The 25619-nt window shown below is 49.2% G+C and overlaps 5 protein-coding genes across 5 annotated transcripts; 1 reads left to right on the top strand and 4 right to left on the bottom strand.

Moving 5' to 3' along the window:
- Positions 1-4156: 4156 nt before the first annotated feature.
- Positions 4157-6312, bottom strand: THITE_2120623 (uncharacterized protein). Its single transcript, XM_003656156.1, has one exon. It carries the CDS (start codon positions 5872-5874, stop codon positions 4321-4323), a length of 1554 nt encoding a protein of 517 aa, XP_003656204.1. The 5' UTR covers positions 5875-6312; the 3' UTR covers positions 4157-4320.
- Positions 6313-7119: 807 nt separating this feature from the next.
- On the bottom strand, positions 7120-8907 carry THITE_2120621 (uncharacterized protein). Its single transcript, XM_003656155.1, has 6 exons — positions 8580-8907; positions 8479-8516; positions 8147-8401; positions 7471-8096; positions 7288-7399; positions 7120-7233 (listed from the first exon to the last, which is right to left on the bottom strand). The coding sequence occupies exons 1-6, from the start codon at positions 8852-8854 to the stop codon at positions 7160-7162; spliced, it is 1380 nt and encodes a 459-aa protein (XP_003656203.1). The 5' UTR covers positions 8855-8907; the 3' UTR covers positions 7120-7159.
- Positions 8908-18361: 9454 nt separating this feature from the next.
- Positions 18362-18981, bottom strand: THITE_2056626 (uncharacterized protein; the record flags this gene model as incomplete). The annotated part of the gene is made up of 2 exons (XM_003656154.1): positions 18362-18541; positions 18655-18981. The coding sequence occupies 2 exons, from the start codon at positions 18979-18981 to the stop codon at positions 18362-18364; spliced, it is 507 nt and encodes a 168-aa protein (XP_003656202.1).
- Positions 18982-23180: 4199 nt separating this feature from the next.
- Positions 23181-23788, top strand: THITE_2120618 (uncharacterized protein). Its single transcript, XM_003656153.1, has 2 exons — positions 23181-23529; positions 23586-23788. Exons 1-2 carry the CDS (start codon positions 23282-23284, stop codon positions 23731-23733), a joined length of 396 nt encoding a protein of 131 aa, XP_003656201.1. The 5' UTR covers positions 23181-23281; the 3' UTR covers positions 23734-23788.
- Positions 23789-23842: 54 nt separating this feature from the next.
- THITE_157579 (uncharacterized protein) lies at positions 23843-25333 on the bottom strand (the record flags this gene model as incomplete). Its single annotated transcript, XM_003656152.1, has 1 exon — positions 23843-25333. The coding sequence occupies one exon, from the start codon at positions 25331-25333 to the stop codon at positions 23843-23845; it is 1491 nt and encodes a 496-aa protein (XP_003656200.1).
- Positions 25334-25619: the final 286 nt, after the last annotated feature.

Here is a 25619-nt window from a genome sequence, read left to right as displayed (position 1 = left end):
TATAGTTGTTATAGAAATGACTACTAGGCGACTGGAGTATATAGGCAGCTATTAAATGTAAAACCCCTAGTTACCGTATACGGCTATAAGTGACGTTTAGCAGGCTAGTGTTTCTAACTTAGCTATTGACTAATCGCTATTCTAACCTATAGGCCGACCGTTGTATATTGATAGCGACTTAGAACGATCTCTGGCGGATGCTAGCCGACGATAGGAGGTAGCGGCTAGAGGTCGCTAGATTGAGAAGAGCCTACTATAATAGTAGACTCGATACTGCTAGATTGGATAGCTAGGCTAAGCGGAGGCATTGCTAGAGACTCTAGCTGCATAGGCTCTAGGCGTACAGATCCTAGGTATATAGATCCTGGGCGTGTAGATCCTAGGCGGGCAAATATCTCATAGACGGGAAAACGGGGTTGATAGCCACTAATATATAGCTTCTCTAGTAAAGAGAGGTTGATATCGCCAACGATATATTTGCTAGAGATAGTACTAGAGATAGTGCTAAACACTTTGGCGATAAAACTAATTGCCTAGCTAGAGTAGGCTCTTTATAATATAGTTAGACTAAGCATTATAATATAGTAAGGACGACTAATATATTCGACAACTATACTTTGGCAATCTATATAGGTTATAGTTAAGCTATGTTTACTAGCGAACTATATAATAGGAAGCTCCCTCTTGCACTTATAGTAGTAGCGAGTCTCTTCTCCTAGGAGGTTAGGCGTATTCGATAGCGGTTGCTAAGCGCCGCTGCCTAGCGGAGACAGAGGCGGAGGTATACTATTAGGTACAATGATCTCTATAGTAACAGAGGCTCTATATAGTAGTTAGCGATACTAATAGAATAGGCCAAAGTACAATAGCTTATCTACATTGTATATATAATTAAATCGATAGATATCTTATATAGATCTTATCAATCGATACGTATATAGCTATAGCATTGTATTCGAAGTAGGTACGTTCGACTTAGTCAATTTAATCGATCGAACTTTTTTACAATTTAGTAGGTAGATAAATAATTTGGTAGGTAGGCGATTTATAGGTATACTAGGCGATATACAACGTAGTAGGCCTAGTGTATATAATTACCCCCTTTAGAGTCGCCGAAAAGGAGCTTAACACTATAGCAATTATCGCTAAATCGCCTATTGCCTAGCTAACGGTCTCTAACTCCTATACATTTTCTATATCTAGAATAGCAAAAGGTTCGGCATAACCGCTATAGCGACTGCTACCTGTCCCCTTATACTCTAGCCTAAAGGGGAATGTCTATAGGGCGGTAGTTACTAGTCGTCTTATCGAAGTGGCTAGCCTATATCCTTATACCCCTAGTAAGCCTATAAAATTATAAGGTTAATTAGTATCTTAAATTAAACGCTAGATCCTTAAGCCTTTTAAATCAAATTGACGACCTATTAACTAATTAGTAGTATTACAACATCAAAGTATTTACAACTATCTACTTCTATCTATTTTCTATAAGTTGGCCATTTAACTACTAAGCTATCTATATATCTATAGCTATATGTCCGTAGGTCCTATCGAACAATCGCCACCTCGGCTTAGGAGCTTATATACTGCTATCTTAATAAGGAGATAAGGGTATTTGCAACGTTATTGCCACCGCTACTACCACTATAGCAAGTTCGTTAAACGCTAGCGAGTTCGCCTACTGTATATGAGTTCGTCAGCTGTAGCCAGTTCATCTACCATAGCCGCCAAATAGCTCATCCGCTGTACACGAGTTTGTTAGCTGTTAGCAAGTTCATCCACTGTAGCTAGCTTATCCACCGCTAGCAAGTTCATCTACCGTACACGAGTTCGTTAGCTATATCTACCGCACGTGAGTTCGTTGGCCGCCAGCTAGCTTATCCACTGTATACGAGTTCGTCAGCTATATCCACTGTATACAAGTTCGTCAATTGTATATAGCTTCGGCTACTATAGCAAATTCGTTATCGTATAGCTTTATTAGCTTGCCCCGTATTGAACAGAGCCCCTAAGCTACAACGCTATACTACTATAACGTTAACGTCGCCCTCGATAACGCTTATTATACTACGTTCTCAAGATATATTAAGCGGCCGTCGATAACCTAATATATACCATAAGCCAACGACGTAGTAAGTACCTAGATATTACTATTCTACGTCGTTCTAGGATCGGCACTATAAGGAGATATAGCTAAAAGGGGGAAAGATAGAGAAAAGATCAGGGACATCTCCACCGCTAAGACACGGTATAGCTATAGTATCTAATCGAAACAACGAAAACTCTAGAGGATTTGCCTAGTAAATGAACTGAAGCCTCCTTCCTCGCTTCCTCTGTATATACAGTACATATTCGAAAGGCATTGTCATTGAAGCTTCGCTTCAATTATACAGCTGGAATCTATGGGAAATGGTGTGACGCCTGCTGCTAGGGAGGCGCCTTATCTCAGACCTCAGACCAGTATTGGGCTATATTGGCTCGCTGCGCGGGCCTCAAATCGGCTTAGCCTGCAACACTGCCCTACTACACTGCCTACAGCCAATCAGAGCGCCTATTGCAATTTGAGCCCATACTGGTCTGAGTGCAAAGTTCGGGATTGGGCCCGATCAGGGCACGCAACAAACAGGGCGAATTGCACCGACGGCCACCACACTATCAAATGTAGGTGTTTAAACAAGCCGTAAGTTGATCCGCAATAGCCAGATAGTACGCTTTCTCACGGTGCCTAGGAAGATGCCCGCGTTGGCCAGGATGCCCGCGAACCTAGGAAGATGCCCGCGAACCTAGGATGCCCGCGTTGGCTAGGATGCCCGCAAACCTAGGAAGATGCCCGCGAACCTAGGATGCTAGCGAGCCCAGGAAGATGCCCGCGAACCTAGGATGCCCGCGTTGGCCAGGATGCCCGCAAACCTAGGAAGATGCCCGCGTTGGCCAGGAGGATGCCCGCAAGCCTAGGATGCCCGCGATCAAGCTCGTTACAGGCCATTTTCTACACCCTCTGAGCTACTATTCGGCAATACAGTTGGATCAAAGGGAGGAAAACAGGCTCTGAGGATCTCCTAGATGAGCATATCGTTGGTGTCAAATTTGATCAAGTTTAACGCATTGTTGTAGAAGTTGAAGGGGGGTCACCGAGCGAAAAGAAAGCCGTGCCCATACCTTGATTTTACGTTGGGGGTAACTATCTAGGAAGATATCGCAACTACGTATACAAAAGTAGGCTCATTAGAATCGCCTGTCAATGGCGATCTTCAGACTGTAATTTGCTTGGTGATGCGATGTGTGGTGGTTGAGATATTGGCGAGTGTTTGGGGCACTTTTTTTGGGCTCCCATACAAAACCGTGCCCATACCTGGCCGATTCTCGAATTTTGCTCTCAGACCTCTTTCAACGACTTTTTTAAATCCACTACCCAGATTTTTTATTTCTACTACCTACCAGGGACGGTCCGTGCGCTCCCACTAAAACTTGGCAGCGAGTGTCACCACACTCCCTCGCTAATATGCTACAACAGGAATCGCGATAGGAACTGTTGAGAGATTCAAACGGTCAATTGCTACGTTGCTTACCAAAGGAGAGGGCATTTACAAGACGGATATAAAGCTGTGTTAGGCTTTGAGTAGAGGAGATGCTTATCGATAAGGCCCTTATCGATAAGAAGAGTCACGTGACTTACTGACTCGAAGGGCTTAGGCATATAGTAGGCGGTCAAGGCTAGCAGTATTTAAGTTGGTTCAACTATGTAGTACATTTTTGAGTATTTAGCTATTTCTGCGCTAGGTTTCTATCAACCTACATTTGCTAGCCTCTTCAACGACACTAGCAACATCGTTGATTTGCAGCGATTCCTGTGGCGACGCAGTAGCTCGGGAGTGTGGTGGCACTCGCTGCGAGGAGAGCGCACGGACCGTCCCTGGTGGGTAGTGGAAATAAAAAATCTGGGTAGTGGATTTAAAAAAGTCGCTCTTTCAAAGGCGTTCCCTGCAAAAAGTGGGCCAGGTTCTAGAAAGGGCTAGCGCGACAGCGTTACATACAAACTAGTATGGGATTACGTCTTGGCAGCCCTCTCCTGGCCGTAGGCCAGGAAAACAGAGAACGCAAATGAAAGAGGTCTGAGGGCTGAGATAAGGAGGCGCCGCCGCTGTTAGAGATTTTGGCAAGTTGCAGGGCGCTGCTGGGGCATAGCTATAGCACTTTTTAGGTATATATTGCGCAGTTTCACCGTCTGCATTCTTTAGAAAGGCTTGGGTTCTGCCGGAACTGCTGCCGCCAACATCGACAAGCAGCTCGAACCAATTATTTCAAACCAGGCCGACTAGCTCAGGCGTCCAACACTCCGCCATCTCGAGGCTGTGGGTTTGACCCCCTACTTGCGGTGTTCTTTTTCTCCTCGATGCCAAAGTCCGTCTGCAGATGCTTACGCAGCGCCACCTCCCTCTCCAACGCAGACAGCAGAAAGCTCACGCCGCCAAACACCACGGCAATCTGCCACACCCGCTGCAGGCTCAGAGCATACACCTCGACCACCTGATCTCTCGTCTCGCCCGCGAACGAGTTGACAACATCCGCCGTGGCATGCGCGTACGCCTGGCCGTTGCCGAGCAGCCGCCGCGCGGCCTCGTCGCGCACGAGGGAGGGCAGCAGCTCGTCGAAGCGGTTGTTGAAGACGGCGACGGGGATGGTGACGCCCCAGATGACGCCGATGCTGCGGATGAAGGCCCAGGTGCCGGTGCTCAGCGCCGTGTCGGACTCGCGCAGCCGCGCCTGCACCGCGGGCAGCAGGCACGCCATGACCAGGCCCGAGCCCAGGGCGAGGCAGAGCTGCAGGACGACCCAGGCGGCGGGGGACGAGCTCTGGCTCAGGAGGGAGCACAGCCCGCTGCCGAGCGTGAAGAGCGCGAAGCCGACGAGGTGCAGCGGCTTGTACCGGCCCCATCTGGACATGAGCGCGCCGCCGACCGCGGCCGCGAAGGGGAAGCCGAGCACGGTCGGCATGAGGCAGACGCCCGAGATGGTCTGCGACTTGCCCAGCACGGCCTGGAAGTAGACGGCAAAGACGTACATGATCCACAGGCTCATGATGGAGTGCAGGAAGGTGATGGCGTAGGCCGCAGCCGAGGTGCGGTTGGCGAACAGGTGGTACGGCGTCACGGGCTCGGACACGAAGGGCGACCCTTCGAAGAGCACGAAGATCACCAGGCACAGCAGCCCGGCCACCAGCGGGGCCACGACCCGCGAGTCGTCCCAGCTGCGGAGGCTGCCGCCATAGGTCACGGCGTACATGACGGCGATGGTGGATATGGTGAGGATGGCGACGCCGACCCAGTCGACGCGGCGCATTCTAGCAGCGAAAGACCCGCCATCAGCACGGGCCTTGACGCGCAGAAACAGGAACGTGACGACCATGCAGGGCGCGCCGATGGGCAGGTTGAGGTAGAAGACCCAGCGCCAGAGGCCGGCCTGGGCGAGGGCGCCGCCGATGAGCGGCCCGACGGCGGTGAACACGCCGATGGCGACGAAGATAAGGCTCAGGAACTTGCCGCGGTCGCGCATCGGCACCAGGTCGCAGATGATCAGGTCGACCATCATGTTGATGCCGCCGGCGCCGATGCCCTGCACCGCGCGCGCCGCGATCAGCATGCTGCCCGTGCTCGCGCCGCCGCAGAGGCCGCTGCCGAGGGTGAAGATGGCGAGGGTCGAGAGGAAGACCCAGCGGCGGCCCCAGAGATCCGAGAGCTGGCCGAAGAGTGGCTGGAACACGGCGCTGTTGGGCGTGGTTGGATTAGTCCCGGCCACTGAAGGCAGTCCGTGGTGTCCATGATGATGCCGAAACGCACCCGGTAAGAAAGTAGACGTTGGCAACCCATACGGCATCTGAGCCCATGTCCAAGTTCCCCGCGATGGTGGGCAAGGCGGTTGAGACGATGGAGCCGTCGAGCGCACTCAGCAGGGTCGATGCAATGAGGCTGCAGTAGATGGCGTAGAAGCGCCAGCCATACCGCGGATGCTGAGTTGCCTCTTCGTTTCCATCGCCTGTCGTGGTGATGGGGCCTGCATCACCGAGATTGGCGCCGGCAGCAGTGGCAGTTGATGCCGTGTTAGTCCGCTCGGCGATGCTGGTGCCCAGGGGCCCATCCAACTCGATAATGCACTCTTGCGACATGATGATTGTGGCTCGTGATAGCGATCAGCAGCAGCATCCTACAACTTGAGGATGTTGCCGAAGAGGAAGACGAAGAGCAGAAAGGCAACAAGCTTGCAAAATAAGGGAGAAAGAAGCCTCCGCTCCCCCCAGACATGTGTTTGAAGACATTCCAAAGGATCATCAGGCATCTCTGAAGAGACTACTCCGATTGGCTCGGCGCAGTCCCGGGTGGAGGGGGAACCGGAGTAGAAACCAGTCTCCGATTGGGGTTCATCAGACTCGCTGCCTTATGCCAAGATACTCCCTGGTTCCGTCTTGCGCGTCAACCCCTGGGGAGATGAAACCGAATTCCAACTTGCTTCGTCAGCTGAACGGACGGGATTGAAAGGCAACGTGAGTGTGGCTAGGAAAGCACAGTCTTTGCCCCTTTTCAGTTTCTCTCTCGCTCTTAGTGGACATGTAAGACCATATTGGCGATGATGTGCCTCTTGGCTCTCGTTCGAGCAGAGGCCTCCTCATTTCCCAAGAGACAGGGAAGGTTATCCGCCAAGTAGCAGGGGTAAATCCATTATCTCGGAGAGAACACCTCGTTCTCATCAATGCACCAGACAGATCACAATGAGAGCTTGTAGGCGTCTGGTTTGAGGAGATTGTTTACCCAAGGGACCTTCATGCCCGCTGCTTTCATTTCAAAGTTGACTCTTCCTCGGCGAAATTCTTACATCCAACCCCTCCTGCATTACAAACCAGCTACTTTGTGTAAGCCTGTGGAGCTTGGAGCAGGACCGGGTGACAAGACTTCAAAACTTACTGGCATTTCTCGCGTAAGGGGACGTCCGGGTTTACCAACTCGATATCGAAGCGCATGAACAATGTAGGGATGAGCTGGAGCATAATTATCAGTCATGGAACGGGGGATGACAGCGGCGAAATGAAGCTCGAAGGCATACCTTGGACATCTCCATCCAGCTGATGTCTAATGGAAGACCACTCAGCATGTGAGCCTGTGCCATTCTATACAACGGGCAGAGACTCACTTTTGCCAATGCAGGTTCGCGCTCCGGAACCGAAGGCAAAGAAAAAGCGATCTGAGACTCCTGGTCAGAGGTGTGCGTTGCCTCCCTGAGGCTGCAGATACTTACGCATATCTGCCGTGTCAGCTTTAAGCCATCTCTCGGGCCTGAATGTGTCTGCATCATGCCCATAGACATCCTTGTTTCGATGGACGACCCAGGGGTTGACTCCGACAATGGACTGGTCGTCCGTCTCGTGTCAGCAAAATCATCGCTGTGTACTTAAGCCCTATCACTCAAGGGAATACTCACGCCAGCGGGCAAATAGTGTCCGTCGACCTCGAGTCCTTCCGGAGGAACCACACGGGGCAAGGTCATGCCCACCGCCGGGTGGCAACGCAAGGCCTCGTACATTACCGCCTGCAGGTACGGCATTTTCTCGGCCTCCGCGATGGTGACGGGGTCGCTGAGCTCACCTCGCCGTCGGAAGTCGTCAATCTCGTCGAGCAGTCTCTGCTTGCACTCCGGGTTCTTCAGGACGTTGTACACGATGGCGCGAGTCGAGATGGCCGTGGTGTCGCTTCCGGCGAAAACATTTGACCCCGCAACAGACATGAGGTTCGACACGCTAAACTGCTGCGGCTTTTCGTGGTGGACCTTGAGGAGCTGGCCGAGGATGTCGGGACAGTCCGAGCCACTCTGGAGCCGGGCAGTGACCTCGCGGACTACCTTGGCGACCCAGTTGGTGTTCCTTCCCGCGATAGCCAGCCGTTGCCCAATGACAGGCGACAGAAAGTCGCTCAGCCAGAACAACCACGGGACCTGACCGACCCAGGCCCCGGAGAACAGCGCGTCTTGGATCGGCTTGAAGGAGCCATCGTCCGTGCCCGCATCCATGAAGCCAAACGGTTTGGAGAAGGTGATTTCGCCGATGACATCTGGATGGTCAGCCACCGCAGCTCTAACCCGAGAACGAGCCAGAACTTACCGAACGCAAACAGCTGGAACCAGTTTCCCAGGTCGATAACCTGGCCGGCCATGTCCCCAAGCTTGTTCAGAAACACAAGCACGGCATTGTCGACATAGGGTTCCAGCTGTTTCAGGGATGACATGGCGTATGGCCGGCTGACGAGGCGCCTCTGGGCCGCGTGGACACGCTCATCCTGCTCACCGAAGAGGTCGTAGTCCCGCCTTCCTTGCCAGACACTATACCAGCTGGATTTGCGGAACTTTGATCCCGCTCCTTGATTTCTGGTCAGTTCCACGTTTTTGAGAGGATAACGTCACAGTAGGCTTAGTTAGTTAGCTAGGCAGGCTCACCATAAATGGTCTTGATGGCATTCAGGTCAGAGATGCTCCTTTGCAAAATCATCAGCTTGGTGTCTGTGCTCAATGCCAAACATCGTGTCAGGCGCACTCACACTTCACTCGGCGCAATGCGAACTAACTTCCCATGCTTCTCATGCAGCCGCATCATCACCGTGTGCAGGTCTCCCTTCCGGGCGTGCCAGGTCAACCACAACCGGGAAAGGCTCGCCCAAAACGGGCCGGGGATCCCGGCGAACGGGGAGAGCAGTCTCTGATACGCCACGTAGGAGGTTAAAATGACGAGGAGGAGCGATAAAGAGAGTGCCAGCGGCGTCATCGACCATTGGCTGGCGAGCCATTCGATGCGACTGAGACTGAGACTCTGCATCATTACCGAGCCGCGTTCGCGGTGAAGTTTAAGTTGCGTCAGCTGCAGCCTTGCAAGTTACTGCAAAAAGACATGCTAGGTATTGACATGTTAAATGCGGAGAAGGGGGGGGGGGGGGGGGGGGGGGGGGGGGGCGCGCGTACGACGTGCAGGGATTTCCGTTGCCGCTCGACAATGCCGCTGGTCCTGCGGGGTGCGTCAATCGAAGGCTCGGAGTTGGCTCACGGTGACGAGTGTTTTCCTTACCCATCCTAGCGCTTATGCTCAGCTCCCCGTTATGCGCCCAATCAGTCTCTTGCCGTGCCAGCTGTCTCAGTTTCCCCGCAGTTCTTCGGCCCAGCATCGCTCCGAGTGGCCCGCATGAGCAGGGCGACCAAATCTAGACCTTCGAAGCGAACATATACAAGTGTAAGTCTGCTTCCTCCAACGCGTTCCCAACTAGGCCAGGCTTGGCCAAGGTGCCAAATATAATAGTCAACTATCAACGAGAGAGCGAAGAAGGCGGCCCGGTGGCTCTTCGCGGTGCCAAGGCGGGTTCGTTGGTCGGGCCGGTTCAGGGGCATGACGTTTCTCACCTCCAATGAAGAAACTGTCCACTACCAGGTCGACACTCGCTTTTTTCGAAGGAGTGGTTTCTCACCGGAAGCGGAACCAGCCCCCACAGGGCGATTGTAAATTGAGCGGATGACAACCGGGGCACGCGAACAAGCGACTGACGTGATGTGACCGTTGAGGACCAAACGAAGTTCATCGAGGCGAAGGAAGCGAAAAATGTCATAGACTTACATCCACAGTCAAAGTTGGGAACCGTCACTGGGTTTGAAGAGACCAGGGAGACGAAAGACGGAGGAAGGAGAAAATGGTTATCGTGTTTGCAGGAGGTGCAAGGGTACCTGATCTTAGCTGCGAGGATGGTAATCCGTCCCTTAGGTATATTCCTTGCTTTTGAGGCTTGCGGAGTCTGCCCAAGCATCATGGTATCCGACCGCCCGGTTCATACCCCTCGGCTGACCAGGGCCACTTCCGCTGGAATTGTCGCCTATGTCAGTTCTGGCTATATTCTTCTCGAGCTGTCTAGTATCCTGCAGATTCCACCCCTCGTCCTTCTCCGCCCGCTGTCTCGCTTGCGAACGAAGAGACAATCAGGACATCTGCGCAGGGCACCTTCCAAGATTGCGGGCCCGGCGAAGACTTTTGCATTGTCAAATTTTCCCGCGCTGGGTTGAGTTGCAGCGAGCTAGAATCGTTTCCGTCGATGTTTGATGGCTAGAAACGCCGCACAGTCACCGACGCCCACAAAGAATGCAGCTGTGGACATGATTCAGGGGGAATCGGACGAGCTGTCGCGCCAAGACGTGGACGGGGCACCGATTCCGGCGGATGCTGCCCGGGAGCTGTGGATGAGAGGCATCTAGAAGTGGATTAACAACCCGGTCGCGTCCAACGGCGTGCGCGAACAGGTACAGTGCCATCTGGACATCATTCCGTTTGCATTCCAGGGCAACCCCGAGCAGCAATCAATGGCCACCTTAAGCGTCTAGTGCTCATGATCGACGAGAGCGATACCGGCTCATTTGCGTCGCGCTCCGTGACGAAAATTCAGCGGAACCGAGTACAGGACGGGATGAAGTCGGCCGTTATCCTGGGGTCGTAGACCGTGTTCTGTGGCGCTATCGCCGAGTTGGTGGCCGATGCGGTGGAGCGCTTTGCCGAATTGCCTTGCCAGAGCGCCGGATAAGCGGTCTTGATTGTGATGTGGCTCTTGAACGAGCGGTTTGGGACGGACGGCCTATGAAAGAGCTCCATCTCCGGGGACGAGCAATTGACGGTTGTCACGTCAGGGGTAAGGGGCTCAGAGCTTAGCACAACGCACTAGCTATAGTTTCCCTACTCCTAGATATATATATACCACGCTCTGTTCAGTCTTTAGCTTTCCTTTATACTAGAACAACGTACTCTCTTTGTATTCCGATGCTCTACTACGATCCTACCGTTGTATCTACGCTTTATAACTCGCTATAGTATATTAGTTATAAGCCTAGGCGCTCTATAATTATATATAGTAAGTAACCTATAGTAAGCTCTCTCTCTCTTTCTCTTTCTTATACTCTATATCTCAATATAACGACTATCGAGAGCAACTTAAGCGTTATACTCTAGTCCTATATAGATTAGACTAAGTGGTTTATAGAGCTTAAGATCTTAGCCCTAAGTAATAGTATCTAGGATAAATATAATCTAGATACTCTCGACGAGCCCTAGGATAAGCGATTGAAAGTCCTTATAGAGGAGAATATAATCGAAGAGCTTTATAAAAAGTATATTAAGGCATTAGACGTTCCTCTAGAGCAAGTTTAGGCTCCTATCGAATAAGAGGTTGCTATTAAGCTCGAAGCTATATATAAGGACTACTTTATAATTTCTATTATCTAAGAGAGTAGGGTTAAATTATATTTATTTATTAACTAATAGATTATATGCTCTGTCTACTAGCCTCTACTTAATGCTATATATATCGCTATCTTAAACATTAGCTTTAGTAGCTTCTAGGCCTTTATCTATAAGCTCTATAAGTAGCTTATATCTATCGATACTCTTATAGAAGATATAGCTGTTCGCTAATATATAATAGTCCTATAAGAAGTTTATAGAGTAGATATTAATTTATATAAGTAGTACTATTTTTAGAATAAGGTGTACCTATATATAAAGAGCTTTAATATCCTAGAGGTTATTAGATTTAGAGCTTCTAAGTATTTTATTAAAGTAGTTGGCTATTAGATTGCCTTAGACTAGGCTCGCTACTAGCTCTTTAAAATTAAGGCATTTAAAGCTAAAGGGCGTTTAATCCCTACTTTTAATAAACTAGGCGTTTACTTCGGTATTTAGATCGACAATATCTACTCTAAAGGGCTTAGATATAGCGTATTTACCTCTTTAAAAGTAGCTTAAAGCAATAGTTCTTTAGATAATATAGGCTTTTATAGCTCAAAGCTCTACCTATACCTTTATAAGGCTAATAATAAATATAAATAGAAGCTAGTCGACTACTAGTTTCTCTAGATAGTAATCTCTAGGATAGAGAAGGGCTATTATAAGCTCTTAGAAGTATAGATTACTAAAATTAGGGAACACCTTAATAAACTAAAGTAGTATTCCCTCTAAAAGAGCCTCTAAAAGTAGTATAGCTCTAGCTCTATAGAATAGGGGAACTCTAGCTTAGCTCTTCTTAATAAGATCGTCTATACTATTATTGACCTAAGCCTCTTTAGTAAAGGAGCTTACTACCTATTTATATTTTCGACTACTATTACCTACTAGCTCTCTTAGAGTATTCTCTTTAACAACTATACCGCTCTATATATTGTTAATAATAAGAAGCTCCTAGTTCCTAATACTTTTATACTATTAGGAGACGATAACTATATAGAAGTAGGTACTACTACTTTCCCTATTTTAGAAAAAGGAGAGTATATTATAAAGGGGGTATTAGATAGAGAGTAGGAGAAAGGAACTATAGACCTCTATTTAAAGAACATCGCTATAATAGAGGGCTTTTATACTAATATTATATTGGAAACCGCTCTATATACTACTAGTATCTAGTATTTAGGTCTAGACTACTCTCTATAGTATAGAACATTTAAAAAGAGTATAAAGGTTAAGTAGTTAGTTTATAAATTTAATATAGTTTTCCTTAAATCGAAGAACCTTTTCTTTTACTTTTATATTCTCTAACCTTTATAGAGCTTTATAGGCCTAGTAACAGTGAATACAATTGTTTATAAAGATAATATAAAGTTATATATATTATATATACTTTAAGAGAGAGAAGATATTAAGGAGCTCTAGTATAAGAGGTCTAGATATCTAGGTTAGAGAGCTCTTTAGGCATTGACGTAGAGTGCTAAGAACGTTAAGATCTAGGGAACGTCGACGATTAAATATAAGGTATATGCTCTATTATATACTAGAGAGTACAATATACTTTATAAAATAGAGTATTACGCCCTATACCTATTCTAGTATATCTCCTAGGACCTCTTCTTATTCCCTTCTAGGTTTAACAAATCCTAGTACCTCTTTATAATTAAAGACGAATTTAGTAGAAGGATCTAAGCTTTTACGTTCTCTAATAAAGGTTAAACCAAGCTCTTCAATACTATTAAAGCTTTTGAATACTAGGTTAAACGGCAATAGGGACTTAATATCTATAAGATCTACTAGGACAATAATATAAGAGTTATTATACTAGAAGATCGTTGATTAACAGTTTACTAGCTCTAGGTATATAATAAAGGTATTAACTTAGAGCTTATATTAATATATACTCTATAACCAAATAGAGCTTTAGAGTAAGTAGGATAAGTCTTATAGCTAAAGAGTATAAAGATACTTATTGCTATAAACCTATCTATAAAGCTCTAGCTAAAGGGAGTAAAGGTAGTAGCTTTCCTATATACTATCTCGCCTAGCTATACTTATAGTCTTTAGAGCTTTAACGAAGTACTCTACTCCTAGTTTAAAAACTACTTTTGTTAATAGGAGCTAACTTTCTATTAAACATTAACAATAGATCTATACCCTAATTGGTCTAGGATCTTTGTATATAGCTATAGAGTATATCCCTTAGATAAGGAGTATAAGGCTAAGTATTAGAAGAGAGAATTTAAAGTATAGCTATATAAGCGAATTAGATACTTAGTTAGGTATAGAGTATTTAATATTTACTATATCTAAGTGCCTAAGCTCGACAAGGTTATTATAACAAAGAATGTAACGTTCAATAAAAGGACCTTTTACTATCTAAGTAAAGAAGAGCTTCTAGCTTAAGAAGTTGCTATTATTAAAGAGGTAGTAGAGTACTTAGACAAGGGGGTTAAGAAGACCTAGGACGTTAGGTCGATTCTTTAAATACTCTATAAACTTGAATATAGAAGATCAACGTTTAAGTCTATTACTATTATAGTTCCTAAGTATAAAAGTATACTACTAGGTTAAGACTTAGAAGTAGGAGAAGCGTATATATAGAGTAGACTCTTAACCTCTAAGATATTACTAAAACTATAGGCTTAGCTATAGAAAGAGCTTATAAATAAAGATGATAATAGGAATAGGGGTCTAGTCGATAATTCTAGTACTTTTCTAGAGACTAGTAGAGTACCTAGGGATCTTAGGCTAGCTATAGCTATCCTATAAAGCGTTGCCTCTAGGAGCGAATATAGGGCTTTTCCACCTATAGAGCCCCTAGCTCTATAAAGCAAGTATAAGGAGGCGTCTCCGCCTATAAAGCCTATAGCTTTATAAAGTAAAGAAGAGGATATATTCTATAATATAATAGAATATATAGTAAAGTAAGATATTTAGCTTATAGGGCCTAAAGCTCTATAAATGTAACCTTCGACTAATAAGCTAGGTATAAGTGTACTAAAATTATAATATAAGCCTAGGGAGCATCTTATACTTATAAGGAGGAGTATATAGATTTAGAAGCCTTCTACGAAAGTATATAAGAATATAGCTCTAAGTATAGCTTTAGAGTATATATATATTTTCTTTATTAGGTTATTGGAAATATAGGAGAACCTAGGGCTAAAGTTCTAGACTAATTACCTAGATCCTACTCCCTAGGAATACTACAATAGTAATAAGACGCTCTTCCCTATATTTTAGAAAGGTATTAAAACGCTCTTCCTAGAGTCGTTTTAAATTCTATATACGGTATTTGCTATCGCTATTAGCTAGATGCCAATGATATATTATAATATCGAGCTCCCCCTTCTCCTAAAGAGCTAGAGAGACTTAGAGAACTATCTATATAGGAAGGAGTTCAAGGCGGCTATATATAAGGAGATCTATAATCTTATAAGCAAGGGAATATAGTAAGAAATTAAATGAGAGTATACGAAAACGAGGCCTCTACCTCTAAAATAGGTGTTCGACTATAAGCTTAACAAAGATAGTAACCTTAAGAAGTATAAAGCGTATATCTATATATAAGGCGATCTAAAGGATACTACTAACATTGCGAATATATATATAGCTATCTTCGCTATACACTCTTTTTATACCGTTATAGCGCTTATAATATACTTCGACCTTAAGGTAAAGCAGTTTAATTTTAAATAAACGTTCCTAAATATAAGGAGGCTAGATATAGAGTAGGTGACTTATAAGCTTCTAAAGGGATTTAAGAAACTAGAGATCTATATAGAGCTCTTAAAGGCTCTCTATAAGCTAAAGGACTTATCGCTTCTATAGTATAATGAGTTCTATAGTACTTTTAAGGAGCTTAGTATATAGCCCTCTATAGAAGAACCTTACCTATTTCTCAACCTTAAAAAGAAGATAATCCTTATCTTCTATATTAACGACTTCTTAATAGTTTACTATTAAGATAACGCTATAGCTATAAACTATATTATAAAGGGTATTAAAGCGAAGTATAAAGTATATAAGTAGGGTAATATTAAGTACTTCCTTAGAATTAGAGTTATCTATAACTATAGAGCGTATAAAATCTAGCTTATATATAACTAGTATATCGAGAAGATTATAAAAAAGTATAGTCTCTTTAATATTATAAACGCTCTAGCTATTCCTCTCTTTATAGAGGAGCTTCGTAAGTTTAAGGGAGAGGCGACCCCTAAGTAGGTTAAACTATACTAAGAGCTTATAGACTTAATTCTCTACTTTGTTGTTACAGACCGGGCTGTACCCGAGCTGGGTATGTGGGGCTGCGCCCAGGATCCACGGCGGCCCCGGGACGGACCCGTGGCGGGCCCGCTACGCGCCTAGAACAACGTCGGTCCGAACCCACTTCGCGAGCCCCTAAAAAACTCTGCGCGCAGGGACCGCAGCCTGTACTTCTCCTTTTTCCTTCCTTAAGGTAGTTGAATAGAACGTCGTACGCTTATCTGCAGACGCCATAAGGCTAGCACGTTACATTTGTAATTATAATCTAGCCTAACGTCGTGTTTATAGCTATAAAGCTCTTTTAGTTCCTAATAAATCTAAGACTAGAGTATATTAAAGTAGCGAAACGAGTTATCTAGTACCTATATACTATATACTTCTTTGATATATAGTATAGGGGTAAAGTCGTTCACTAGGTACTTTAGATTATATTCGACGTATCGTATACTAACAATCTAGATATACAACGCTCTTCGTAGAGCTATATTATAATGCTCTTTAGCAGATTGATCTCCTAGAAGGCTATATAGTAAGATACTATTACTATATCTTCTACCAAAGTAGAGTTGAAAGCTCTATCGTTTATTGTAACTAAGACGATTGCTTTAAAGCGCTTGTTTAGGGACCTTATATTCGAGACTAAAGAGCCTTAGAAGATCTTCTATAATAACTAGTAGACAATTCGCCTTATAGTAGGAGAGTATATAAAGATTAATACTTATTTACGCTATATAGATATTTATAATATATAGCTTTGTTAAGAGTATTAGAATAAATAGTTTAATATACTCTACCTTCCTATAGTATAAATGCCTATAGATAGTTTAATAAAGTAGCTTTTAAGATAAAAGTTTAAACATTTCTATACTTTATTGAACCTTTAAGATATATATTAAGTAAGAAAAGAGTAGGGGAGTCAACTATCTTCTTTATAAAGACTATCTACTACTACTATTCTATATTTTAGCCTTATATATCCTAGCGATTAATAAGCTCTATTATCACTATCTTTCTTTAAAGCCGAAGGATCTTCGCCTATATCTCTAATCGCTTTACTAGCTCTATTATCTATATAACGACCTACTCTAGCTCCTAATTATTAACTAGCTTATTACTCTCTACCTATTTAGAAAGCACCTTTTATACCTCTCTTTTTATTAACGCTATAAATATAAAACTAAAGGGGTTATCTAGGGCTCTACCCTAGGTGATTATAGGAACCTTCTATATCTACTCCTATATCTATATCTACTATTGAGGCTACTACTCCTTTGGCTTTACTATCTTTATATCCTATTGCTCTCCCTCTTCCTTAACCTTCTAGAGATTGTTTAAGAGCGTATAAAACGTAGAGCGAATCTTCTTTATAGCCTGCTTAGCTATTAGAAGAAGGTTATAGAGTAGTAGATAATTAGGACTTACCTTTTAGTCAAGGTCGTTAATAGCTATAGTTAGAGCTTATACCTTCTCTATAGTAGTAGGTAAAATTAGTTTATAGCTATAGTTAAAGCGCTTATAGTACTAGCAACATATACTATAGCTATTATAGTTATAGTAGGTTCTATTATAGGAGCTTATAAGAGTAGCGTATATATAACCTAGGTATAGGATCTTATACTTTATAGTCATTTATAGAGTATAACTAGAGGGTATTAGAGCGATATAGTGGTAAGCTAGAAGAAAGAGCGTATAACTTACTTGACTAAGGGACTATAGTACTAATTGGAAGAAGGTGTAGCAAGCTCTTTAAAAGCAGTATATAAAGTAGTAGGCTCTACTATAAGCTTTTCAGCGCTATTACCTTCCTCTAAAGAAGTAGGCGAAGATATAGGCGATTTATCTAAGAAGATATCGAAGTATAGAGGTATAGTAGTCTTATATACTCTAGGGAACTAGGAATAATAATAATAGTAGTAGCTACTATATATAAATAAAAGGATATATATAGGAAGAAGGAAGCTTAAGCTCCTATAGGTAGGAATTTATACCTCCCTCTAGATCTAAGTACTCTAATTAGCTAGAACTACGCTTTAGAATTTCTTATAGGTTTATACAACCTACTCCTATATATTCTACTATTTATAAAGATTTCTTATATTCTAGTTTTTTATAGTACAGTTGTTCAACTATATATACTTAGGCGCTCTATTGAACAACTAGGAGGTATGTCACATTAGGGGTAAGGGGCTTAGAGCTTGGTACAACGTACTGGCTATAGTTTCCCTACTCCTGGATATATATATACCACGCTCTGTTCAGTCTTTAGCTTTCCTTTGTACTAGAACAACGTACTCTCTTTGTATTCCGATGCTCTGCTACGATCCTACCGTTGTATCTACGCCTTGTAACTCGCTGTAGCGTGTCAACGGTCAAGGGCATTGTAGAGGCGATTGTAACTGGATTTGTCGAGAGGATCGAGGCCTTCTTGGAGCCCGAGGAACCAGAAGAGGGTAGCAAACGAAAATTTATTAGAATCAGCGTCAGCGAGGATACCAATTTGCATTGTGCTTTATCTAGTACCCCGATTCTTCCCCATCCAAGCTCATACCCCGAGCCAGGCTCTGAACGTGCCTCCGTCTCAGACATAATACCATCGACTTGACTTCCAGAGGCAAGGTTTCATCGACGGAGGCTTTCTGGCTGGGAACTGGTTAGTTTATTAATTATTTACAAAGCTCTCTGAGAATGGTTGAGAACCGCTCGCTCCTCAACCCCCCACCCCTCAAGGTCAGGGGCTAGTCCAACCCCCCCTAGTCGCTGTCCTTCTCCTAATATAATAGACCTCACTTCACTCTCCCTCTCATCTCGGCACTACAGGTCCTTCCAGCCCAAGAACACCCACTTGCCCGGCTCGATGCCCATGTAAATGTGGATGTCGAGGGGCGGGTCCCCGGACGCCGGCGGGGCGTTGGCCGAATCGGAGGCAAACGTAGCATATTCGCCGGCCCTGAGGATGTCGCGGCCGGGCACCGGCCCTTCTCGTCCCCAAGTCTGATATCATGCCGAGTTATGGCCGTGCTAGCTTCGCTCTCCGAATCACCTGCTTCTTCCACAAGGCGAAGAGAAAAGCAGAAAAAAGGAATGGGGACGTCAACACAACATACACCAAAGTTGAACGGCTTGACGCCGTCGCGGCCGCACTTGAAGAAACTGCCGTCGAGGCCGCAGCTGCCCGAATCCGGCGAGGAGAGGAAGAAGGTGGTGTTGCTGTTCCAGGAGCCCACGAAGGTGCCGCATTCGGCCTCGTTGGTGGTCCACTCGCCAAGGCTTGTCAGGCAGCCCAGGTCGGCGTGGTCCTGCTCCGTCCAGAGACAGCGGAGCTGGCCGGGGTTCAGGAAGTCCCGCGGCGACACGGCCACCTTGGGGACCGCCGCAGCGGTGGCGGTGCCGACGAGGGCGCCGAGGGCGAGGAGCACGGCTTGAGGGATCATGACGGCCTTTTAGCACTTTTAGTTGTGTTGGCTTGAGCGTTGGAAGGCTTCTTGGACCGCATGTGGAAGGTCTGCCTGACCTGTGTTGAGGTAGTCCTGGTAAGTCAGGCACGTTTTATATACAGAAGGCATTGCGTGGCAAGCTCCTTCGCCATGTCTTTGCCTTGGGGAAAGTTCCTCTGCAAGGCCCCATGTAACCGTCTTAGTGTGGCTCCGGCCGGAATGAGAACTTCCTGGGTAGGTAGGTAGTGAGGGGAAGCAAACTGGGCCCATTGAAGTCCCATATCGGAGCCCTGAGTTTCGCCGTGCCCTCTTTCTCCGGGGCTAGTATAGGTCCGCCCATGATCAAACCCTGGAGGTCTTGATCTGTATAAGTAGCAGCGGCCCAAGCTTGTCGCCGCCTGCGCCGCACACTTGCTCGAGACTGACAACGCCGCCACCGTTTCACCGGCCGAAAGAGGCCGTTGATTTTCGGGGGAGCCATTGGTAAGCCGTTACGTCAACGTGGTTCATTCAAGATCCCCTGCTACGATTGGTTTGTGTCCGATCTGTCCGGAGGGTCCCATGGGCAGGGCGCCAGGGCACCTGCATAGGCCCCAGATACCCAACCCAGAGAGTAGCCTTGCCGTTCGTGCCGCGCGGCTGCTGCCTGTGTGTTACCGCTTGAGTGCCGAGAGAGGCCATAATGGGAATCTGCGTCTCATTTGGATGCTGGCAACCCTGAAGACTCGGGTGCTGCAGCAAGCTCTGACCCTGCGAGGAGGGCGACGAGGAATGAGCCGGTCTACCGATGGACATCGGAAGATACGCCTCTCCGCATGCTGTGGCATGAAGGACCTTTCGCAATATGGGTGGGGAATGTGGAGGCGTGGTGTGTAGTGTAAGGTAGGCAAAGCGATGCAACCAGACCCCAAGCAAGAGCACTTGATCTTGAAGTAAGGTAGCACACCGAATGCCCCTTTTAGTGTCATGCAACTGGCCAGAGGCAGCCAAGAAGCAACTCCCGTCAGACTCCTTGGTTCGGAATCGGCTTTTGCCCCTGGAACACGACACTCTATCGGAGGGTAGTTGTGCTATGCAACCGCCGAGGGTAAGGACGGATGGAGATTACGGTAACTTAGTATCCTGGTGGGAACTGACCCCCATGTCCTTCGTCTAATGGCGGTATTCCTTCCTGTAACTGCACAACAAGCCCCTAGGTCCTGGCTTGCTGTCTCTGCCCATTCGTCCTTGTTGTTGCTGATGCGCCGCGTCCCCTGAACTCGAGAGTCGGTGGGATATACGCTACCTCCCGTGGTTGAAAAAATTCCCCCCTGCCGCCGCCACCCTCATGTTCGCAGGATTCCAGAGGCAGCACCGAACCGGCGCGGATCCTGAGGCCCACATGTACCTCCGTATTTGCTCACGAACCAACAGACTGATCAGCGGGTGTCATGGAGCCGCTAATAACATCCTGTGCGCAGCTCCTGCGGAAAGTTTCCGAGAGCGCTAGAGCGCCGGCCAAGACTCCCAAGGCACATTCTTGCATCCCCCGTGCCCGTGTGCATATTTACCGAATGGCGAACCCGGTAGTCGGCGCAAGTGAGGTGCGAAGTGCCAAGACTCCGTTCTACACAGTAATTATCTGGGGCCTGAAGATGGACGTCTCCCATTCCAGGTTCGTAGGCTATACGATGACCGACCAGTTGAAGGGGCCTGCTTGCTTCAGTCAGGGCCGAGGCACCGCGAGTCTACTTTGGGTCGCTTAGTACCAATTAGGCAGCAGGATTTCTGGCGCTCGGTTTGATTTTCCCGGGGGGAATTTCTCCCAGATGAGCTCTCTACACTACATGGGAACGACGTAACAACAAGGGCCACTTGCTAGGCAAGGAGTTGGAGCACAGCACAATGTGCCCAATTCCTGAAGAAAATCTCAGTACGGGCGGCAGGACGGAACCGCAGAGCGCTTGTCTACCGACTCTCAACAGCTCCCAGAGCAGCGCAAACACTGTAGGCGTATAGCTAGAGGCTCCCTCATAACCCCATGGCATCAAGTTCCCTCAGACCAAGCACACACCGACCCCCACTGTCCCAGAATCCCACCGCGCCGCTCCCCGTTCCTATACCCTGCACAATGGAGTAGTGCCAGGCTTGACCCGGTATTTCTTCAGGTAGGTTCGACAACCGTCTGCGCCAGCTCAATGCTGTGCTGCACGGGGCTGGGCTTCCCGTCAAGGAAGTTGGGGAATCGACTATGGGATGAAAGGCTCACCGGAGAGCCCCAGATGTTCAAAATGTTGAAGATCCGGCTGGCCAACGCAATGCCGCCCGCTCTCGCGGTTAACCACGCCGGTCCCGGTCACCTCCTTTTTCACTCTTTCTTTCTTTCTTTTTTTTATATATTTTTTTATATTTTTTTATTTTTTTTATTTTTTTTTTTCCTGCCTGAACCTAAGTCAATCTCACGTCATTCGCCGCAACCTCTGCGAGGATACCTAATCTTGGAGCGGTTTCAGCTTAGATGCATTCTTGTCTCGTCTGCATAGGAAGCCAAGGCCCAGTGAGTATGCGTGAGCAATATGATTCACAATTCTCCCGACCTGAAGGACATAGCGATGTCGGTTCCAAACAACAGCACACTACCTCGCGTAGTCTAAGTTCAGGTAAGCCTGCTCGCTCGGCGGCGCGGCGCTGCCAACCCCCAGAACTACAGACCGAAGAAACATGCTGATAACTTGAGTTCCAGTTGCACATATAGATGCCCCACAATGTTGTTCGGTTCGCCGAACTTTGTCATAACAATCCATCACAGCGAGTCGATTGCGAACGCCGACGCCAGGCAGGCAGCGGTGAGGGAACCCAGTGGCAGACATCTCCATCAACGCCGGCCCCGTTCAGGTTGGCCATCCACCGTGACTCTGCATCCAGGAGCCCACCGAAAAGTTCGTCTGCGATGCTCCCCGCTGGTGCTTGACCTGATCAGCGACGTCTTGCCGCAACTTCCATTCGAGGGAAAATTTTGCCGCGTCTCCCTGCTGAGGTTGTCAAACACATGGTCAGTAATCAACCTATGGGCCTGGTGATGTATGGCGAGTACGGGTGGCAGGGGACGAGAAGAAACGGAAAGACTAAGAGTGCCAGATAGGGTTTTGGCATTTCAAGGTCGTGTTTTATACGATGCTAGTCGGGACGAATAGCTGGCTGGTGGATGACGTGCGTTGATCCGAAGGCGAGCAGCGAAGCCCCGGCTGCTCCGGGCGTGCCAGGGGTTGCCGTCGGAAGGGCAGCCAAAACTGGGAAGGCCGCCCGTTCGCTAACCCTCGTTCACCCGATTCAACTTCGTGTGAATTCTGACCACACTCAATTCATCGCCATCCGCTGCGTTGCGGGATGCCTGAGTCCTAAGATGCGTGCACCCGTCGCAACCCCCATATTCCTAACTGAAGCAGCACAACCGCCCTTCTGGCCGCGGACGATACTCTTATCATCCCTCTCTCATCGCAGCGGCCTCTCACTTCAGCGTCCACAACGACGAACAATGAGCGCACCCGCCGGGCCATCACCTTCCACCACCAACAACACCACCCCATCCAAACCCTCCCCGCCCTCCATCGGCTGGCAACTCCTCCGCCAGCGCCCGCTCGCCGACACCACAGGCGCATCTTCCCTCGCCGGCAAAACCGTCCTCGTGACGGGCGCCAACTCCGGACTGGGCCTCGCGGCCGCGACCAAGTTCGCCTCGCTGCGCCCGGCCCGCCTGATCCTCGCCGTGCGCAACCCGGACGCCGGCCACGATGCCAAGAACCTCATTGCGCAGAGCCTCCTGCAGCTGGGCAACAACCACAGCAACAACAACAACGCCGGCGACGCCCCAGCCAGCGCGCCGGTGCAGATCGACGTCTGGCCGCTCGAAATGACCTCGTACGCGAGCATCGCCGCGCTGGCGCGCCGCGCCGCCGCCGAGCTGGACCGGCTCGACGTGGCCGTGCTGAACGCGGGCGTGTACGAGGCGGCGCCTGGCGCGTCCGCGTACGGCTGGGAGCGCACGGTGCAGGTCAACGCGCTGTCCACGGCGCTGCTGGCGCTGCTGCTTCTTCCGAAGCTGCGGGCCTCGGCTGCGCTGCGAAGCGGGGGTGCAGGAGGGAGGGGGGATGGGGCAGGGGCCGGCCCGGCGGTGCTGCAGGTTGTGGCCTCGCGCCGGGCGGAGGCTGTGCAAGTGACGGAGGAGATGCGCACTGGGAGGGTGCTGGAGGTGGTCGGTCGCGTTCGGGAGGCGGGGTATAAGCCGAGTGAGCAGTACCGGGTGTCGAAGTTCCTGGCGATGGCGGTGGTGAAGAAGCTGGCTGGTCTGGTTGACCCGTCCGAGGTGCTCGTCACGGCCGTGTGCCCTGGAGGCGTGGCGACGAATCTGAGTCGGGGGTGGACCGGCGTGGTCGCCACGGTGGTTAAGGCGGTGCTGAATGCGCTGGCGTTGAGGACGCCCGAGTACGCCGCACGGAGTGTGGTCAGCGGAGCGTTGCTGGGAAGCGAAGCGAGCGGGAAGCTGTGGTACGACGACGAGTTGCACGAGTGAGTCTATCTTCGACGGCGCGTCATCCTTGTGGCGGTAACTTACTGGTGGATAGGTTATCCAATCTTGCCGGCGACGAGGGGGAAGAGCTTGCCAGCAAGATCTGGGCCGAGGTCACAGAGGCGCTGCGGCGAGACTTGCCCGAGGTGGACGAAGTCGTGAAGACATTGCCAGAGCATAGGACCGCAGTCTCGTCCCATTAATCGAATGTTGACTTGTCAAGCTCCATTCCGGGTCAACGGCGGCTTCGTATTAGTCTCAAACTCGAATCTACCAAATAAGTCCAACCGTCCCTACGCTGCCCACCGTCCGTTATCTCGCCTTCTCCGCTTCAAAGCCTGCACCCCCAGCCTGTGCGATTTCAGCCGCAGCGTTATCCTGGCTGGCGCTGGGCGACGTGAGAGCGCCCATAGACCTGTTGTGCAAGGCCGGGTGGTGCAGCTTGAACCACTGCAGGGCAAGCAGGCCAGATATGACACCCAGCACGACATACGTCGCGGTGAAGCCGGCACCAGGCATCTTGCAGTACGGCTGGCCGCCGGAGTAATGCTCGGACGCGGCAATACTAACGCCGCCAACCCGGCCGAAGCCGCCAAGCGGGATGGCGAATAAGACCAGGATTCTCGCCACAACCACCACTGGGAAGGCCATGATGCCGTAGAAGATCACGGGCACAAACCACGTGTTGTTGGGCTGGTCGAACCGCCACAGCAGCAGCGCCAGCGCGACCCCGACCAGCACCAGCACCCCGACGACCATCAGCACCAGCCCGATGGCCGCCAGTCGCGTGCGGGGAAACCACGCCCGGCCGGCAAGTAGACACAGACCAATGAGCGCGGTCGGGAGCGAAGGGTATGCCCACAGGCCGTCGCCGAAGCGGCGCGGCGCGTACTCGGGCAGCGTGCAGGCCTGGTACACGGTGACGGCGACGGCGACGATGCTGAGCAGGTCGGCGACGACGCACGTGGCCAGCTTCCAGGCGGTGAACTGCGGCGCCGCGCCGTCCCGCTTGCTCCGCCGCACCCCCAGGTAGTACATGGCCGCGAACTCGCCCGTGTCGCGCCCGGCCGCCACCGAGTAGAACGCCGCGCAACCGGGCGCGTTGACGCGCAGGCACGCCCAGGTGACGGTGTACAGGAAGGCGTGGAAGCCGGCCCTGTCGTCGTCGGCGTTCGCGATTGGGGTTGTGGTTGGTGCTGGGGCTACGGCTGCGGCGGCGCGCTCCTTCTGCTCACCGGACTCACACTCCGTCTTCTTCTTCTTCTTCTTCTTCTTCCACAGCAGCGGCAGGTCGAACAGCCACCACGTCAGGTGCACGGTGATGAAGGTGATGACGAGCGAGGCCCACGTCAGCGGCGTTACGTGGTCGCACGTGTCCGGGTTCCGCACGTCCGGCAGGGGCGTGCAGTAGACACCCGAAAACGGCGGGCGGGTGTATGTCTCGGTTACGTATCGCGTCGTCGTGCCGGTGTAGACGTCCAGGGTTTTGTCGAAAACGACGAAGGGCTGCCCAGGCGTGGACGTGTAGGTCCATGTTTCCGTGGTCGCGGGATGGTAGTAGGTCTCGCAAGACACGCCGACAAAGGCCACCGAGGAGGGGATGCTCTGCCCCGGCGCGAGGGTGAAGCAGCTCGCTTCGATGGTTGCAGTTTCGGTCCTGACGATATCTGTCGGCGCCGTGTACGTTGTGGGAGGGTAAATCCCCACCTCGCCGCTGGTGTAGTGGACCGTGTAACTCGACTCGGGCACCGACACGACCAGGCACGTCGTCGAAAACGACGTCGTCGGGGTTGGGACAGCCATGGTGGCGGCGCTGCGGCAGTCCTCGCGGGCTGAGGGAGAAAGGTTGGGCATCGAAACGCCCGCCTCAGCCTCGCTCAGAATCGCCGGAAGAAAATGAGGCCGCCCGACTTTTCAGCCGCAGCCTGGCGATCAGTACCGAGAACGGCAGGCAACCCCAGCTGCCTAGCTGTGTTCACGAATCAAGCATCCAAGAACGGATTAGTGTTGTCCGTACCGCGCCCAGTCAGGCTGAGAAGCCTGAGATCACGGAGAAGCAAGGGCGGTTCATGTATGCTCATCTTTGCTG

The sequence above is a fragment of the Thermothielavioides terrestris genome, chromosome 5, assembly GCF_000226115.1.
Source record: "Thermothielavioides terrestris NRRL 8126 chromosome 5, complete sequence".
Lineage (NCBI taxonomy): Eukaryota > Fungi > Ascomycota > Sordariomycetes > Sordariales > Chaetomiaceae > Thermothielavioides > Thermothielavioides terrestris.
The sequence above is the reverse complement of the archived record's forward strand: the minus strand, read 5'-3'. Positions and strand labels throughout refer to the sequence as shown.

Bases quoted from the DNA above. Each gene is read 5' to 3' on its own strand.
- THITE_2120618 (XM_003656153.1), top strand. From the start codon at position 23,282: ATGGCGGTGGTGAAGAAGCTGGCTGGTCTGGTTGACCCGTCCGAGGTG. The intron at 23,530-23,585 runs GTGAGTCTATCT...ACTGGTGGATAG, and splicing joins TACGACGACGAGTTGCACGA to GTTATCCAATCTTGCCGGCG.
- THITE_2120623 (XM_003656156.1), bottom strand. From the start codon at position 5,874: ATGCCGTATGGGTTGCCAACGTCTACTTTCTTACCGGGTGCGTTTCGG.
- THITE_2120621 (XM_003656155.1), bottom strand. From the start codon at position 8,854: ATGCAGAGTCTCAGTCTCAGTCGCATCGAATGGCTCGCCAGCCAATGG. The intron at 8,517-8,579 runs GTGAGTGCGCCT...GATTTTGCAAAG, and splicing joins CGCATTGCGCCGAGTGAAGT to GAGCATCTCTGACCTGAATG. The intron at 8,402-8,478 runs GTGAGCCTGCCT...CCAGAAATCAAG, and splicing joins TGCCATCAAGACCATTTATG to GAGCGGGATCAAAGTTCCGC.